Source organism: Schistocerca americana, chromosome 11 (genome assembly GCF_021461395.2).
Source record: "Schistocerca americana isolate TAMUIC-IGC-003095 chromosome 11, iqSchAmer2.1, whole genome shotgun sequence".
NCBI classification, from domain to species: Eukaryota; Metazoa; Arthropoda; class Insecta; order Orthoptera; family Acrididae; genus Schistocerca; species Schistocerca americana.
The window spans coordinates 34738611-34758363 of record NC_060129.1 but is presented as its reverse complement, the minus strand read 5'-3'; the positions used below and the strand labels follow the sequence as shown (position 1 = coordinate 34758363).

General features: G+C 42.4%; 1 protein-coding gene across 1 annotated transcript in view; it reads right to left on the bottom strand.

Annotated features, from left to right (window-relative positions):
• The window catches only part of LOC124553208, a 47437-nt gene that overhangs the window by 11211 nt on the left and 16473 nt on the right, over positions 1–19753 (bottom strand). Inside the window, exon 4 of the mRNA XM_047127101.1 lies at positions 17662–18235. Within this exon, the coding sequence (XP_046983057.1) occupies positions 17662–18235 (574 nt within the window). The remainder of the gene's footprint in view (positions 1–17661; positions 18236–19753) is intronic.

The window sequence follows — 19753 nt, the reverse complement described above, 5'->3', positions numbered from 1 at the left end:
TCTAAGCGTCTTCACTGGCAGCCCCACGTCTGACGATACTTTGTTTCAATGCACACACTTTTTTATGTTTGCTGACTTCCCTGTGTAAATGAGAATTTTTAATTTTTACCTCTACAGAGCATTATCTGAAAATGGCCTACTTCTAGAGGTGGAAAACAGTCATATCTTTAATAAATGATTGTGTCGTCGAGACATTTTTACAAATTTTGCTTAACTGATATACTGATGTCTCCCAATAATGTTATCTAAAAATTTTGAAGGAAGTAATTGTAACATCAGCTGTCTGTGACTTTTTCCTATGAGATTTAGAAGCTAATGTCTGCAAGCTGAGTGGCAATCTGAACTATATTTACATGTAATAATGAGTAACAAGATTTCTTGAAAAGACAAATAGTTGTGACGTGTTTCCGTTTCAAATATTAATCACCATGTTAAATTACATAGGAGGATCATCTGTTGTCATATTACAAGAAACAACTATTTTTATTTGATTATAAATAAAATTATATATAAAATTATGCCACATTCCCCTGTACTCCTTGTACATAGTAGAATAAATTGACTACAGAAATTGCTGGCATACGCCATAGACATACCAAGGAAATGAAAGACAATTACACAAAGTAAAGTCTGTACTGCAGCAGATGCATTCAGTGGCAAGAGCATAAGGAACACCAGTTGGTGATTACACTGACATCACACTTCTGAGCAAGCAACTTAACGCTTTTAGGACGCTGTGTTTTAGTCATCCCATGGATCACACTTCAAGGTACCATTATGCTCCAAATGCTGTGCCCCAAAATACGGATTTTCAGGGGGTCATAACTCATGTTCCGCTGGTGACAGAGACAAGGCATGTAGTGTTTCGGATAGCCCTTAGCCTGAAGGCCATTTGTATACCAGACAGAAGACATGTCATACTGTTGCTATCCTTCAGTACAGAGTCAAAATTTAAACACCACACACTCCTTCCAGCCCAGGCAAACTGAGAAAATCATCTAGTTATTTTGCATTAGGTGTGGCTCACGCTGGACCTTAGGTGGCTTATGAAAGCACAATTTGTTCATGGGCAGTTCCTGGGAAAGCCACAAAGGACCAAGATTTTTGTGTAGGGAAAGCACCAATTGTGGGGACAGTAATTTCTATTCATGACAGCACCTTCGCCATGTCTTCTTAAGATGACATTTTTCAGTAACTTTGAAACTTTTTGGATATCATTATCCGTTATGATATCTAAGAGTTCATATTTAGTGTTTATATCCACTCAAAGTATGTGTGTGATATCCCATCTGAAGTACACATATAGTTTTAACTGATGTAATGAACACATGGCAAGGGTTTTAGGGCCATTGCATAGGTTCTGAGGTCATGAAACTTGGTTTTTACCCAGCATTTTTCCATCAATAAAACCTTATGACATACTACCTCTGTATAATAGGCACTTCACACATATATAAATAGATGGGAAGCTGTACTACAGTGCTAAAAATGGCCTCATGAGGGTTTTCACATGTTGAAAATAACTTAAAATTACTGTTAAAAACATATATAACTGGAAAAGCTGTTGATTCTGTAAATTATTACTAACAACATTTTTACATCTTAAGACAAAAATTTCACTTGATCAAGGTATACAGAAAGAAACCTAAGTCAAATGATTTTGTGTTAACTTCATACTATGCATACTTATTTGTTGTTTATACACTCCTGGAAATTGAAATAAGAACACCGTGAATTCATTGTCCCAGGAAGGGGAAACTTTATTGACACATTCCTGGGGTCAGATACATCACATGATCACACTGACAGAACCACAGGCACATAGACACAGGCAACAGAGCATGCACAATGTCGGCACTAGTACAGTGTATATCCACCTTTCGCAGCAATGCAGGCTGCTATTCTCCCATGGAGACAATCGTAGAGATGCTGGATGTAGTCCTGTGGAACGGCTTGCCATGCCATTTCCACCTGGCGCCTCAGTTGGACCAGCGTTCGTGCTCGACGTGCAGAACGCGTGAGACGACGCTTCATCCAGTCCCAAACATGCTCAATGGGAGATAGATCCGGAGATCTTGCTGGCCAGGGTAGTTGACTTACACCTTCTAGAGCACGTTGGGTGGCACGGGATACATGCGGACGTGCATTGTCCTGTTGGAACAGCAAGTTCCCTTGCCGGTCTAGGAATGGTAGAACGATGGGTTCGATGACGGTTTGGATGTACCGTGCACTATTCAGTGTCCCCTCGACGATCACCAGTGGTGTACGGCCAGTGTAGGAGGTCGCTCCCCACACCATGATGCCGGGTGTTGGCCCTGTGTGCCTCGGTCGTATGCAGTCCTGATTGTGGCGCTCACCTGCACGGCGCCAAACACGCATACGACCATCATTGGCACCAAGGCAGAAGCGACTCTCATCGCTGAAGACACGTCTCCATTCGTCCCTCCATTCACGCCTGTCACGACACCACTGGAGGCGGGCTGCACGATGTTGGGGCGTGAGCGGAAGAAGGCCAACGGTGTGCGGGACCGTAGCCCAGCTTCATGGAGACGGTTGCGGATGGTCCTCGCCGATACCCCAGGAGCAACAGAGTCCCTAATTTGCTGGGAAGTGGCGGTGCGGTCCCCTACGGCACTGCGTAGGGTCCTACGGTCTTGGCGTGCATCCGTGCGTCGCTGCAGTCCGGTCCCAGGTCGACCGGCACGTGCACCTTCCGCCGACCACTGGCGACAACATCGATGTACTGTGGAGACCTCACGCCCCACGTGTTGAGCAATTCGGCGGTACGTCCACCCGGCCTCCCGCATGCCCACCATACGCCCTCGCTCAAAGTCCGTCAACTGCACATACGGTTCACGTCCACGCTGTCGAGGCATGCTACCAGTGTTAAAGACTGCGATGGAGCTCCGTATGCCACGGCAAACTGGCTGACACTGACGGCGGCGGTGCACAAATGCTGCGCAGCTAGCGCCATTCGACGGCCAACACCGCGGTTCCTGGTGTGTCCGCTGTGCCGTGCGTGTGATCATTGCTTGTACAGTCCTCTCGCAGTGTCCGGAGCAAGTATGGTGGGTCTGACACACCGGTGTCAATGTGTTCTTTTTTCTATTTCCAGGAGTGTATATGACGAAGTACCTAAATGTGCCGAAGTACGTAAGTAAACTGTCTAAATGTTGTTGACTTACAGAATTTGATTGATACGTGGCGTACCACCTAAACTTTTCACCACCATTATCTGTGGAACCACCAACAGATACTGACTAACAGCTTTCACGGGTATGAATGTACAGCAGGGGCTCAAGAAAGTAAAAACTATGGGACATTCTAAACTGTGCGGAAATATTGGTTTCAACAGAAAGTAGTAGTTATGGCATTAAAATATAAATGCCATGTGGCTAGGGCCTCTCATCGGGTAGACAGTTCGTCTGGTGCAAGCCTTTCGAGCTGATGCCACTTTGGTGACTTGCATGTGGATGGGGATGAAATAATGATAAGGACAACAGAACACCCAGTCCCTGAGAGGAGGAAATTCCCGACCCATCCGGGAATCAAACCCGAGCCATTAGGTATGACATTCCGTTGCGCTGACCACTGAGTTACCAGGGGCAGACAGTAATGGCATTGATTTCACCGCAATGCATCAATTACATTGAGAAATTGGTACATGAATTTGACACTTGAAATAAGCGGAACATGACATTATTGCACTTTTCACAATATAAGAGAAACCCACATGTTGCTCGAAATCGCGATGTGATTTAAGTACTATGATACAACAAAGCTGTATTTACGTATCGCTATGTACACTGTTAGTACATGGCCTAGGAAACACACAGATGTCCAGTCACCCGCAAGATAAACAAGGGCATGGTTTACTCTTATGTGCTTCATACTACTACAGTGCACATAACTGTAAGAAAATACTGGTATCCACTGACCAGGGTAAACAAAATTAATGGCTGTCAAAGGGTCACACAGAGGGATACATGCTATTTGTACGTAGTTTATCAATTACACAATGGTACATGCCATGTACAGGACGTGTCACTGAACATCTTTAGTGACTGCTGTCACTATATCCTTGGCAACACAGCTGTGCCCACTCCGTCACTGATCCACTCGTGGTTATCAGTGTTTGTGATGCTATTGCAGAGCATGCAGCACGAATATAGGCTGTAGTGTTCGTACTTGTTGTTGGGACCTGCTGGTACGCCGCATCTTTGACATTTCCCCAGAGGAAAATGTCCATGGGCGTGAGGTATGGCGATCCTCCTGGAAATCCCTCGATACAATTGCTCTGTCCAATTCATCGATGTGGGGTGGTTAGTTTAGCTCCTACTGTCCCACTGTGGCATTATGCACAGGGCATCCATCATGTTGACACCACATTATTTGATGCAATTGAAGGGTAGGTCTTCCATCAGGTTTTGGAAACAAATACGCTGCATATTTTCATATTAGTATAAATTCGAATTGCACCGAACACAGCACGTTACTTTCCAGAGCTTTGAAATCGAGATTGCGATGCCCTTATGTAAGCCAATCATATCTCATGCAACATGATCTCGGCAGCCGATGATAGATATTCAGAGAATAGGGCACACCCTGTAGTAAGCCAATAGTGAGATCACTTACGTAGCGTGGCTACACGAGGAGGAAAAGTTAACAGTTTACATTAATATACGTAGTGTGTCAACAAGCCAAGCTTTCTCATATAATATTGTCTCTAAGATTAATAAGCTACAAGAGAATCTAAGCTTTCACATGTAGTATTGATCTTTCTTGCGTGTGTTATACTTAAGGTATTTCACACAAATGTGCCACTAATTTGGAATAATGATGTGTCTGGTCTCTTTTCTTTTTGGTAGGGTTTAAGGGCGCTCAACTGCTGAGGTCATTAGCGCCCAGTCACTGGTGTTAGAGCACAAGGAACCTGCTAAAACTCAAGTGGATGGGGGGACATCAAAAGGACCTGACAAAGATGCAGATTAAATAAGTAAAAAGGTTAAATGTCTTTGGTCAAGCCAGTTAAAGTTATAAAACGCAGACGACGAGCAGCTGCTCGAGCGTCATCAGCTAAAACATCCGGTAAGGTAGATGGCAGGGACAGGACAACACGAAATTGACTAAAACGGGGACACGACAATAAGACATGGCGCACCGTTAATGCCTGACCACAAGGGCACTGCGGGGCTGGGTCACCAGAGGTGTCTGGTCTCCTGAGACACAAATTATTCTACATGGTTGGGCATGAAAGTATTCAGTTCTAAACGAGAGTCAAATGCTCTGATTGAAGAAATTCATCCCACTTTCTCACACGTAACATAATTCACCTTCCATAAAGAGAAATTTACTTTGAAAGTAACGCCTCTCAAACCACCATTCACAAAACTATCCCGAGATTGTTAGAAGTAGGTTCGATTTAGCAGTTGCCAGAGCGCGCCCAAAAACAGGCATTAATGCGCGTGTGCAGCTGCAATGATTTAGGAAGCCCGCACGTATGTATGTATGTATAAAGCATAAAGAGATCTTACATTACACCATAAAAGAAACATGACATCAGAGGATATTCCAAAAGCATCGGAATTTTGTAAACTATACTGAAACTCCTAATCCGGCCTGAAGTGCACATTGATTTGTCAACATTCAAAATGAAGTAGGTCCCACGTGATATTAACCTTTTCAGTGTGGTTTTTGGGATGTAAATTTTTTTCGAATAGCAGTACTGTACCATCTCACGTATAGTTCTTTATAATGGCATAGTACCATACATGTCACAACATGAGAAAGTGGACTTTAAATTCAGTGAACAATTGAAACTAGCCAATACTGTGGCATGAAACACTTTGGTTCAAATAAATTGATTGCCTCAGTGGGAGTGATTAATAAAGCCAAATTTCTTTAGCAAACAGAAGACGGGAAGTTCATTGTTCTGCAAAGTGATTAATGCTCGACTGCTAAAATCTTTGAAATAAAATAAAATCCAGAAGACTGAAACTAATATATTTTTGCCTTCCATAATTATGTTAATGTATTTTAATTCGCTTGATAGCTCCCGGCCACATAAAAACGTTTTATTTTCATTTGACTTGGGAGCTGTAAAAGAAGATTATACAGCAATATCACTAAACGCAAATACGGGTCACGTGGAGGCTAACCCCTCCCCACTACAACTCAGGTAACTCTGCACAATGCGTGAAGCTGGCAGCTATGGAACGTAAGAAAAAATTCTCTCATTAGCATTTTGCTGCTTGCTGCTACTGCCGATAGAGCTAACAGCCGCACTTCAAGTAGCCAGAAGAGAGAGAAGCTATTGCTCATATGCAAGTCAACTGCACATCCGCCCGCTGACAACTGCTCAAATGAACCTGATGTGGGCAGTTGTGATGCCACACTTACAGAAAGGAGTTTATTGTTACGAAGGTCTTTGATACATTTTTGCTGTTTGCAGATACTTGTGCATGCAACATGATTTCTTGTTGTAAATGGAGCATTTCCTTCACAACTAAAGATTTACTTTTTCCTCTCTCGTTTATGTTTTATTGCTGCAGTATTGTTCTCCAGTAGTATTCTTCGCTAGAGAATCAATTCTTACCAGTCAAAATTAAAAAATTTAACTGAAACTAAAACAATGAAAAATTCGAGTTTTTCACAGTTTCATATTGGCAGGCCCGATCCCTTGAGATACCTTCAGCAACGGCCTGCGATTTTGGCCTGTCGTGGAAGTCCACCCATGTGGTCAGTTATTTACGTGTCACAGAAACCATGCTGATGAAGTGAGTCCACGGTGATCAACCCATACTGAGCTGCAGACAGGTGTGTAAAAAAGACCAATCACACACTCAACTATATTTTCGGCCATGGGCTTTGTCTGAAAACCAAAACAAACAAACACGCATGCGCGCACACACACACACACACACACACACACACACACACACACACACACAGCAAGAAGTCATGCACACACCACTGCTATCGCCAGTCGCTGTGTCTACAGTCTCTTGAGAATCAGAGCCAAACAAACCACTCCTCACACTTCCCTGCCTCTTGTTGGCAGCTGCTGGGCTAATGGAAAGAAGTGGTGGCAGCACTGACTGCACGTGAGGGGACAGGTGGGAAAGGGAGAAGCAGAAAGAACGAGGGAAGGAAGTGGCGCACATACTCAGCTGCCCCCCGCCAGTGACTGCTTGGCACCTCAGTAAACAAACCATTTCATCTACTGGGACCAAAACAAGATATTTCCTGTGTTTATTTTTTTTCAAATTTCCCTTACTCCCTGACATTTTTGAAATTCCCTGACTTCCACAGCTTGTGGCAACTCTGCACTGACACTATTCCTGGTGATTTTGAACGTAGTCGTTATGGAGGACTATGTACTGCCACATGATACGGGTGGTATCTATGCCTGTGCAGAATACATGTCACGCTTTCATTCGAGGAATTCCCACCCGTCACCATTTGACGAATACTTGCACGAGGCTTTATTGCAGGGATCACTACAACAACTCCATCTGTTGCTTCATGTGTAAGGCCCCTGATGCAGAACCACATTCATGGACAGAACTGCCCTGTCACACAAAGCCTTCTGACAATACTTGTGGAGATGTGCCATATTTGTGGCATTCTCTGTACAGTAACATCATGTCAACCATTTCCTCATTTTTGAATACCATGTCAAATGCCTAGAACAGATTGACAGGTAAATTAATACCACGATTACAACTGACACCAATCACAGTGTACAGTACACCAGTGCCATGTACCTGTACATACTTTCACAAAGAACAACCTGCATCACAGTGAGCCATTCCCACATACAGTGCCGATTGCAGCCCACTGCTGTACGCAACTGCAGAGGCGAAGGGTTGACCTGGACACTGTAACGGGGCAGCGTACACTGGCAGGTACTGTTCCACAATCTGTACGTAGATGAATACGACAAGTATGAGGGACACTTATGTAGATATCAATGGTTGTGGCAGAAACCCTTATTACTTCCTCAGGCCCTCATGATAGCAATGTGTGTGTATATTTTGCAGCTTGCACTACAGCTGTAGCGGTTAGAAAGCTAAGTACTGACAAACTTATTTGTCCACTGTTATACAGTTATTAAATTTAATAGTTTTTGGCAGTGTTTAATGCTGTTTGAAGCGAAATAACGATTTAATAAACTTTTGGAATAGTTCGCTTGCTGTGCTTTTTTGAGTTTTCTGTGCGTTTAAGAAGTTTAGTAAATTCCGTACATTAGTTTTCACCCAACAATTCTTATTGTTTCTAGTGAAATACTTCAGTAAAATTTTCATTCGCTGTTTTAACTTCGTTTAATGTTCCAGTAGCCTTTCGAATTTTTTGGTTTTAGCTAATAATTTTGTGAAGTTTTGTTGGTATTGGTATTAGCTGTTGTGTAGTAGTATTTATACAAGTAGTTGCTTTCTTAGTAGGCAGAGAATTTCGAGAGCTTTATTGTTAGTTCTATAAATAATTCTAGTGGTGTAACAACTTTGGTAACGTAGCCATATAGTTTTTTCAGTAATTGTAAAATTTTACCATGAGTGAGGAGTGTGGGTTCTGTCGTAGGTTTGTGAATAGTGGGCTATGGTGTAGGATTTGTTCAAAGTATTTTCATCGGGGGGAATGCAGTGGCGAAGCCAGTGGTCATTTTAGTGAGATCCTCTTCTGGGAATGCAGAATCTGTAGTAGAAATAAGTTGATAGAGGAGCAGTTACAACACGCAAAGGAGGAACTAGATAGGTTGAGGCAGGTGAAGGGTAGTGGGGGAATGGGAACTGGCAATTGGCAAGAAGGCAGCTAGGAAGAGGAGGTATTCAGACAGTTTTACTTCGCATATATGCAATACATTTGACCAACTGTCAGAGTTGAGTGGAGAGGAACCTTGTGTAGCTGTAGATTTAGGGAACATGCAGCAGTCCTCAGCTATTAGGAGGCCTAGGTTAGTCACAAAGTCATTTATTTTTATCTGTTATTACTTTTATGTTGTAATTTCATGTACTGACATGTTCCATGGCCTTTGAGATTTGCTCCTCAATTTGGTCCTACAGAACTTACTGTATAAACAAAAAAAATTAAAAAATGAATGTAAGAACATGCACGTCAATCACTTCGTGATTACGAGCAATGTGCGGGTCACACTCGTTTAGCGGGAAGTACAATAACAGCGCATTTTGTTCATTTCATGCAGCAAATTTAGTTTCAATTTCTTGGAATGTAATTTATGTATTGCAATGCAACCAACGCCATTATTATTGTGATCGCTCTTGTTATTGATTGTGTATGGAATAATATGGAGTGTCCATTTTTTAAAAAAAAAAAAAAAAGTAAGTGAGTTGATACCAGTATTTCCACACCATTTAGAATGTCTCACAGAATTTACATTCTGCCTTATATTAATAGCCGGAAAAGCCGTTTGTCAGTATGTATCATGGTTCCAGAGATATTGGCTGTGGAAACTTTAGATGCACAGGGAAAGACTACCAGGGGAAAAATGCTATCAGAGCATGAAAGGGTGAAAATATTTAACTATTTGAAAGACTGACAGCAAAGTAGGGAACCAGCTGCCTCAGTCGTCACTGCACCTTCCTCACCAAAAATTTTGGTGTCTGGAAATACTCAATTTTTTTGTGCTGAAAGAGTAGTAGAGAGAGAGAGAGACGGCAAAAGCTAGGAAAGACAGTGCCAGTGGGAGAAAAAGAGGAGGCTAGGTGGCGGGATGGAGGTGATAAAGTCGCAGTGAAAAATTGAGATGCATGAAGACAACAGCAATGAAACCAAAAGAGGTAGATATTGCTGGTCAGTGTGAGACAATAGCAGTAGAAGTGAAAGAGATGGATGGACATATACCCAATAGGAGAAAAATGGAGAGATGACAGTGGAAATGAAAAATAGATGCGTGGAGATCCTACACATGCTTTGTGAGTCTGCATCCTAATACACACAGGTATAGGGGGACAGCACATTATGGACTGAAATTTTGAACACATGGGGATGGGAAAAAAATAACATTGACACCACAGCATTTTTGAGCTGTTGCAGTTAGGTGGAGACAGTGGCATTGCAAAAGAAAGAAAGGGAGACAGTGTAAGTAAGAAAGGGTTTCCATGTATTGCTGGGAGAGAGAGGGAGAGAGAGAGAGAGAGAGAGAGAGAGAGAGAGAGAGAGAGAGAGAGAGAGAGGCAGTGGCAGTGGGAGTGTGCATGAATATCTTTGCATGATAAAAATTTTGGTACGTAAAGCAGAACGAGGGCTCAAGCAGCTAGTTCTCCATTTTTCTGCACAAGTCCTTCAAAGAGCAATATTTTCACCCTTTTGTGCTCCGACAAGGACATCTTTCCCCTTTTGTCTTTCAGTCCAATCACAATTACTGATGGAAAACTTCCCAGTTGTCAGTACCTCAAAGATGCTTGTGAAAGCTGGGGCTACCAGAAGTCAGGCTGCTGTCGTGTGCACAGGACCAACTGTCAGTTCCAAGTGTCGTCTCTGCTGCTGAATGTGTACTGTGAGATGTGAATGTGGGACTGAACTAGGCATGGTGACATGCTTCACTACATCTAGAAGTTACAACAGGTTATCATGTACAACAATGCAATGTGTGGATGTATTGCTGCCCTGTGTTCTGTGTAAGCTACAGCAGTATAAGAGTACAGTGACAGGAAGATGAAGAAATAAACAATTCCTACTGAATGATCTCCTACCTTGATGTCACTGACACACAACAGACCATGTTCAGGGAGCACAAACACACTCCATGCAATTCAGCTAGTCACCCACCCATTTGCACATTACAAAGTTGTGGTAGAAATAATAGAACTAAAGAATAAACGAACTCCAGATCCAGAATGGATGCATTCACAGATACTCCAAAGACTATCATCACAGATCACTCTGTACTTACCAGAATTAATATATGATGCCTTAAGGCTAGGCTCGCTATTTACAGTTTGGGGAACCATAATTGCAGGAATCATCCAGAAAATGCGGGCCAACTTTCCTCAAAAACCAGAATGGCTAAGGTGCACAAGCTACTGTACAGCTGCCTCCAGGCTTCGAGTGCTTCGGGGCCTCGGCCCACAAGATTTTGGTCTTAATAAAAGGAAAGCAACAGACGATGTAGTTAATCAAGCTCTGGAAATTGTCAAAAACATACAAAACAAAGATGCCACAGCCATCGCGAAAGATATTGCATATGCTTTCGACAAACTCTGATGCCCTACAATATTTGCTAGTTTCAGACAACTCTAGGTGCTACAATCCTTAGACTATTGCAGGTATGCAGTAATAGAATGGTTTGTGGGCACTTTTCAACCAGTACGTAGGCACACTGAGTAATTTGAACCAACAAAACAGCTGCTAGATGAAGGCAGAGGAGTGGCCTGCTTAGACTGTCAGCTGTGTTTTCAGCATCACTACAGTGGTAACACTGTGTGTGGGGATCAGAACAAACCCAACTGATATTGCTACCACATATTGGGCAGCAATGTACTGGTTAAAGTTGAGTAGACTAGACTAGACGAAGTTGAACTAATCAACTGTGCATCCACTAACAAGTACCAACTTAAACTCTGAAAAATGGAGACCTGGGAAGGTGATTAAAATGCAGGCAATAAGGGGCAACAAGTCTGTATATTTCTCCCCACATCTCACACAAGGTTAAGAATCAAACATGTCGATCTGAGCTCTGGCACGCTGTACTTCTAATCTGGAAGCTGACATTACCACAAGCACTTCAACTGCATGAGTAACCAGAGACAATGTTTCACATTTAAAAAATTAGGAATGCCTTAAAACACAGACCTATTCTGCAGGAATTAAAGAAATTTCAGATACCACTGACAGGTACACAATGTAACCACCGAACATTAAATATATGAAGCCATGACCTCAAACAATAGAACCAGCTAACCAAATTGGGAGACTAAATTTCTAATACAACTTATCAAGAATCCCTACGCACTGTGCCATAATGGGGGGGAGGGAGGGGGACATTAATGGGCAGCAAAATGAGAACGCTTAGGGTGGAAGAAGAAAACAAATTAAGTGACTTTCAACTCCAGACACCAACAACAGATGTATTATATAGACACTGGTCAGCCACAACATTATGACCTCCGACCTAATAGCCAGCATGGACAAAAGCAGTGACTCTTAATTGCATCGAAGAAATATGAGGCCTTTGTAGGTCACTGGAGGGAGTTGGCACTGCATCTGCACACTTCAGGCAGTGTCCTATGTGAGTGACAGAAGCGAGCGACTTCTGGATATGTGACACTCCAGCGACAAGCAGCAACATCAGGCAAGAGCTCGGGTTTCCTGCGTGCGAGCGAACATGTCGTGCTACAAGAAGGCTGCTTAGAGCCAACCAGCTGTGTCTATAAAACAGCACCCTTAAACTGTAGAATACTGTAGCTGGAGAGTAAGTCTACAAATTTAGATTTACCAAAGAAAATCAAGCGAAAAGGAATGCTGTGCATGAAATTTACAAAGGGAGGAATCTCCATGGAGAATTTCATAAATATCAACTACCAAGATCACCATACAAATCTTCAAAGACACGTGGATGAACAGAGGAGCATTCGACTATCTCACCAGTACATTAAATACAAATGTTTTTTATGTGATCAAGAACTTTTAACAGCCAATAAATGCAGAAGAATGACTGACTACATTACTGACTACCATAAATAGACACGTAAGTACGTAGATTGATAACTGAAGGACAGTTAGATGTGTAGAGGTAGCGTTACAGAACATGAGTACGATTCGTTGTCCTAGGTTCGATTTCAGCTGCATCTTATATTTTAACTGACTCCGTTACAATTCTGTATAATACACTTTATATATACTGTTTACACTGCGTTGCTAAGCATATTTTAAGGTCTTGCCAAAGAACTTTATCTTTAAGTGTATACACACCTCTCCCAGTATATCACAAACATTAAATTCCTAACAAATTACAATGAAGCATGAAATTTTACAGATATCTGCAGTTACAAATGTAATTCATCAGCAGTCAGAGTTAAGGCCAAGCGTTACCATTAATCTAAATAGTGTGTAAAGGTAAAGCATACAAATTTTTTAAAAAGAGTCAAAGATTTTGTGTAATGATTTGTCTAAAAATAAGATATAAAAAATATTAGGGAAATGTTTGGAGCACCTCATTTTCTGTTCATGATTTTGAGCATCATTCAAAAGCATGTAGAACATTTCTCTGATCTACTTATTTCTTTTACACAAATCATTTCATAAATTATGTGGATGATTTCTTTCCTTTTTGATTTTCAAGTTTTATTCAGGAGGAATGATTTACTGACTCCTCGTTTGCCTTTGTAACATACTTGATTCGATGGAATCCTTTTTGACATTTAAATACCAATGTATCTTTTTATGTGCAAAATAGCTAGGCCTTGAACAGACGAAATTTTTGACACTTCATTTATATAGCTTGGCAGCAGCTTTTTGTGACATATTTCAATTTTTCCTCACCTCATTAATTAAGTTTTTTATAATTACCCAGATTACTTTCAAGCAGTTACATATGTTCATACAAAACTAGAGCTCATGCTGATCACTTTGATACCTCGTTTACTGTTTCTTTCCCTTTGTTTGGCTATGAAAATTCAGAAAAAACCTCATGGTGTAATTTAGAGGGAGTCTTGTTTTTGCTCTGCTCACGCGTTTACAAAAGTGAATCGAGTGTCAATCATACGATAAATAGTCCTTTCTGCGTGTTATCATTTCCAAATATCATCTTTTCAATATCTTGAACCGTTTATGAAATACAACAATTTTTACGACCACTTGATTCCCAAAGCGCAGGAAAGGTTCCGCCCCGTCCGTGGATGTAACAACCAATATCTCAAGAATGAAAAGAAATATTCCGGTCTCAATTTTAAATACAGTTTAGATATATTATTACATTTCATACACAATAATGTATGGCCTTAAATGAACTACATGGAAAGTCTATGCAATGTGATTTTACCTCTGCAAATCCTTCAAAATTTCATGCACCCATGTACTCAATTTCGTGCAGCACAGTAACTATGATGAATAACGAAAATAAATTGAGACGTTTATCAAGCGACGATATCAAGCTGTAATATGCAGATGAACCAAATTTTTTCACCAAATAGTTTTCTTATAATCTCCTAAATATTTCAATGGCTGCCGTCGCGTCCGCTCCACTGCCTTGCCGAGAAGACACGTGGCTGTATCTCTGTCACACATGCTGCAGCAACAAGATTCAAATACGTTTGAATTCAAACATAGCCAGTTGCAGCGGGAGACAGGCAGCGACACAGACGTCGCTCACGTAGGACACTTCCGTAACTACACCTGCGGTTGTGTTTTGTTGCCTGAAGCTGTTGCGCACTGTCAGTCTCTTCTGTTGCTCACGTAGGACACAGCCTAAGTCATCTAATGTCCATCAATTCCAGAGAGGGGGAGATGAGCTCAGACGCCACATTCCATCGTATGCCAGATGTGTGCGATCAGGTCGCATATCAACAAACTCGCCAATGTGCTCCTCAAACCACTCCATCACACTCCTGGCCTTGTGACATGGCACATGTTATTGAAAACTGCCACTACTGTCAATAAATGTGAGTCAAAGGGCTGTGCGTGGTCTGCAACCAGTGTATAACACTCATTTGCTATCATGGTGCCTTGAGCAAGCTCCACTGGATCCACAAGATCTCCCTGTGAATGTTCCCCACATCATGACGGCGGCACTGCCAGCTTGTCTCTCCACAGAACAGATGGGAGGAGCTTTTCCCCTGGAATATCATTCATGCCCTACCATCCGATTGATGAAGAAGCTATTGGGACTCATCAGACTGTACAATTGTACAATGCTCTGCCACTGCACCAACGTCGAGTGCCGATGGTCACATGCCCATTTCAGTTTTAGTTGCTGATGTCACAGTGTTAACATTGCCACATGCAGTCATTACCTGTGGAGCCTATCATTAGAGGTGTTCAGTACACTGTGTTGAGACACAATTGCACTCTTCCAAGCATTGAAGACTGATGTTAGTGTCACCACAGTTCGCCACTTGTCCTGCTTTAGCAATCTGTGCAGCCTGTGACACCTGACAATGGGTATACTATTCTTTGTGTGTACTGTTTCACCCTGTGTATGCCATAAAGCATTTAACTGTGTCTGAGCCATAACAGGTTACCTCTCAACACAAAGTTCTTCAATTTCAGGTGCAGCACACTGAGCAACTGCTGCTCAGCATCTAACAAATGACTAAGTTGCTCCACAGCCAGTCACTCCTCCCAAGCACCATTAGTTTAATGGTAATGAAGAGGATTGGTCTGAATATCACACGCAAGTCGAAGCCCACTTTGACACATACAACGTTACAGCTATGATGCCCATTGCTTTCTCTCCATCATCTGTCAGAACTGACATACTGACTGTGTTTCAAACTGTGCCCCAATTCAGTGTTCAAAATTGTGCCCCGATCTTCGTCATGATGACCTTGTTTGGAAGTTAGATGAACGTTCTGTTGCTCAGATATGTATCACTGCAGTGAGGTTCAGATTTATTCGTCTCAAGAAGTTGCCCAAACAGTGTTTTGAACAGTGGATAGCTGAACTTACAGGGTTAAACAAGATATTTCAGGTTTACGTGCTTTGGGCTAAGCCATAGCATTATTTTGTTACATATTGCAGTCACATAAAATGTGTCAGACACATACATTTGCACAGCTGTTCTAAAATTGCTTGAACACAATCTGAAAACACTTTTGTCTATTGTGGAATCCAAGTACGGTGGACACAATTGAAGTTGACTGATTCTCCATCTATTTCTCTTGTTAAATGATGCACAAGACACCCAGTCTAAAGTTCATCCTAATGTTTAAGTGAATAAAACAGTGATCAGATGAACAGTGAAAGTGAAGGTAAAAACTTTCGGTGGCATCGTATGTGAGGTTCACTGCAGAATACAATGAGAAAGTCGTCTTCAGTGCTTTTCAAATTACAGGAAACATTGTCCTTGGTGTGACACAAAATGCTTCCACTTGGTATGCAAAGACCTAGCCTGACAGTCTGTTTACAAGGCAGCCTGGGCAAGCACAGGTCCGGTGCACGGATTCAGTGAAGCTTACACGAGGTGCATTTTGTGTCAATGTCACCAATAGAAAAAAAATTTTAGTTTGCAACTGGTGCATCAATAAACATACACGACAGTATCAGTAGCCCACATCATCAGATTCCTACTTCTGTAGTATCTACAGATGGCGCCAGTACTGTGTGACTGTGTGTGTGTGTGTGTGTGTGTGTGTGTGTGTGTGTGTGTGTGTGTGTGTGGCAGTGGGGGGGACACTTGCGCGCGCTCACGCATGCAACATGCCAGCAACTTTTCGTGAACTTGCAATATATGTTTCATGCACTCAGTTCTAGGAAAAGTGCAAAGATTTTTGGGTTAGACTTGTTCAATTTTTCAGTGCCTCTCAGTAAAGTCTGTGTACCCATGTGACAAGAACAGCAGACTGTGTGACCTAGATTTGAAGAGGACTAAAGATTGAGGTGCACAGAACCATTGAAGACAATGCAAAGCCACATTTTTTCATGTTTGGCCTGTCACACGTGCGATCTATGAGGAAGTTGCTCTACACAAACATTGACTAAACTGCCCATAACATTTGAGGAAACATCCTGGCAACTAAGTGCCAGAGTGGTGTCAACCGAGATTGCAGCCTGAGCTGACATCCGTGTATCCGTGGAGGTGCCGCCCACAGACAGCCATCACACTGCCCCAGGTGTTTCACTTGCCATCGACCCAACCGACAGCATCTGTGTTACTGGATACGCGACTGCCACATGGCCAGTTTTTCAGTCGGTGCTCCTAGTCATTCGCAAGGTGGCTATCGTGGTGTGGACAACAAGCAGCCGTTGGCTGTTGTTCCACTTCCTCTCTTCTCATCTGTGTTCGCATTCAGGCCACCTCTCCCCCACCATCACCATGTGACAACACTAGATGACAATGGTATGGAGGTTTTGTGGTGGGGAAGTGTGGTGGTGTCAAAGAACGAGGTCCCATAGAACAATCGGTACCTCAGAATGAAACCACAAGTAAGCACTGTCACTGCCAGTTGCAGCAATGATTGAGAGATTTTTTCAAAGACACACCCTCAACAGTTTCTGTATGCCACCACTGCTTAAATAATTAACGTGAGACCACAGTCTTGTTTAACTTTAACTCCGCAATAATTGCTTAAAATGACAGTATCGTCCCTCTACACAGCCAGCAGCGCAAGAGTTCGTTAGACGCCACCATGTAGTAAAGTTTACAGTCATACATTGAGAGGAGGTACTTATGTGGTAAATTAGTGTTTAGCAACAGTAACAAACGCCACATTCCTGTTAACATGGATTGTTTCAAAGTTAACTATTTCATCTTCTTCAAGTTATGATAAAGAAATACAGTATAATAGTTTGGGTGTGTTGTAGAATCCACTCTGCCTTCTCCAGCAGTAAATCTAAGAAATCCGCATAGTGCTAACAAGTTTTTTTCATCAAGCACAACAGTTCAGAATATCGCATGCGCGCGCACACACACACACACACACACACACACACACACACACACACACACACACACACACAGATTAATGGTGATCATCTTGTGCTTACCTGGACTCTGGTGTCTCCGCGAGCAGCTTGCTGACCTCTATGACGTCTTCTGGCTGGGTGCGCACTGCGTCAGCCCAGCCCTGCGTTGCCATCACTTCATGCGTGCGCCCCTTTATGTAGGAGATGGCGGTCGGCCTGAGGCCAGGGCAGCAGTGACGCACAGCAAGAACAGCTGTGGCCGCCGCATTGTCCACAGCCAGTGCTGTGGCCAGCTGCTGCTCACACTGAGCCTTCAGGCTAAGCACGCCATACTTGTCAGCGGCGACTAGTAATTGTGCAGCCATGCTCGCCAGCTGGGGGGCATGGAAGGTATACATGAATGTCAGTAGCTCTCTCAGCACTGGTCCGTCCACATCTCTTATGTCTACCAGGCCACTGCCTGACTCCTCCATGTCGTGGCGAAACATTGCGGCAAACACGGGGCTCCCGGTAACTAGGACGGCTCTGTGTGCCACCAGCCGTGTCTCCCCCACCGCCAAAGTCACCATGTTACCTCCCCCAGCGTCTAGTAGGCCACCCAGGTATGCAGGTGTGCTCTCCTGAACTCCCTTGCCGGCTGCCATGGTAGTCGATTCTGAAACACAGCGTTACTGAACAGCACTGTCGTTACGCAGCACCGTCAACAAGTGTAGACCTGTATCGATTGACAGTTCGTTAAAACTGTAATATATCTGTTGTGTAATATTGTTGCAACAGGTGAAATGCTACAAGTCTTTGATATCACAATTTTCAAGGTTTTCAATTTAGTTGCAGCATCCTAATTTTCCACAAGATGTCTTCAGAAATAGAGGAGACCAAATTTCTTCAATTTGCAGTTAAGTGCACAAATCTTGCAGTCTTTCAAAATGAAGGAGCTTAGTGTTTTAACATACCATCAGCATCGAGGTCATCTGGGTTTGGGTACAAACTCGGATTAGCTAAGGATGGGGAAGGAAATTGGCCACGCTCTACTTTGAGTTCATTCTAATGTCATTTACATTCAATCGAGCCACAAATTACCTTAACAAATGGTTCAAATGGCTCTGAGCAATATGGGACTTAACATCGGAGGTCATCAGTCCCCAAGAACTTAGAACTAATTAAACCGAACTAACCTAAGGGCATCACACACATCCATGCCCGAGGCAGGATTCGAACCAGCGACCGTAGCGGTCGCGAGGTTTCAGACCGGAGCGCCTAGAACCGCATGGCCACAGCGGCCGGCTTTCTTTAATAGCACATATGCGAAAATGTCTGACCCCACTTGAGTTTGTAAAATGCAAAATATTTATTGAAATACTACAATGCTTGTAGTACCTATAATACTTTGTTGGAAATGGGTTTGTGTTATGAAAGAAAGATATTCATGAACTGTAATTTTAAAAAAAACAGTTTCTACAATTTTTATCCAATACTCTAAAATGTAGTACTTGTACAGTATAAGCAGAAATTTTTCCAGGGAGGGGGGCATAATTTATCACTTTTGAGATGTTATCATGCCTCCAGAACTCTCCACGAAATGATCGATGTCAACTCAGTATTTGTATTTATTATGGGTAAATTACTTTGATACTTACAAGACGGGCATGACTCAATTACCTTCTTTGAAGTTAAGCCTTTCTGTGTTATTAATAGGATTTTGGACATGACACTTTTCTGAAGTTGACGATCTAACGTTTTATCATTCTACGATAGCATTCAACATGTGTTCAAGAAAATGACCAATAAGTTAGGAAATAAAACTGCAAAATATTTAGAAAACATTTTTATCAAGTACCATTAACGTTAAACTGATAGCGAAAATGAAAAATTTGAAGTATAAAACGATTAGAATTGAGAATAGTATTTGTTATAAGGAAAATGAACAAGTCAAAGAGCCTTTGAGTAATCTTTCAGGAAAGTGATAAAGCAGAAAACAAATTTTAAGGCATAGCGTAATGCACAGGCCATTCTGTTACTACATTGCTCCGGAAAGCGCTACGTTTAGCTACTGATGATTCGTTACGAAACCTGTGACGCACACTGATTCCACGACAGCGGTTAAATGCCTCATATGCAACTCCACAGCAATATTTCAAAGAAGGCAGTAAAGGAAGTCGACAGAGAGGCTATT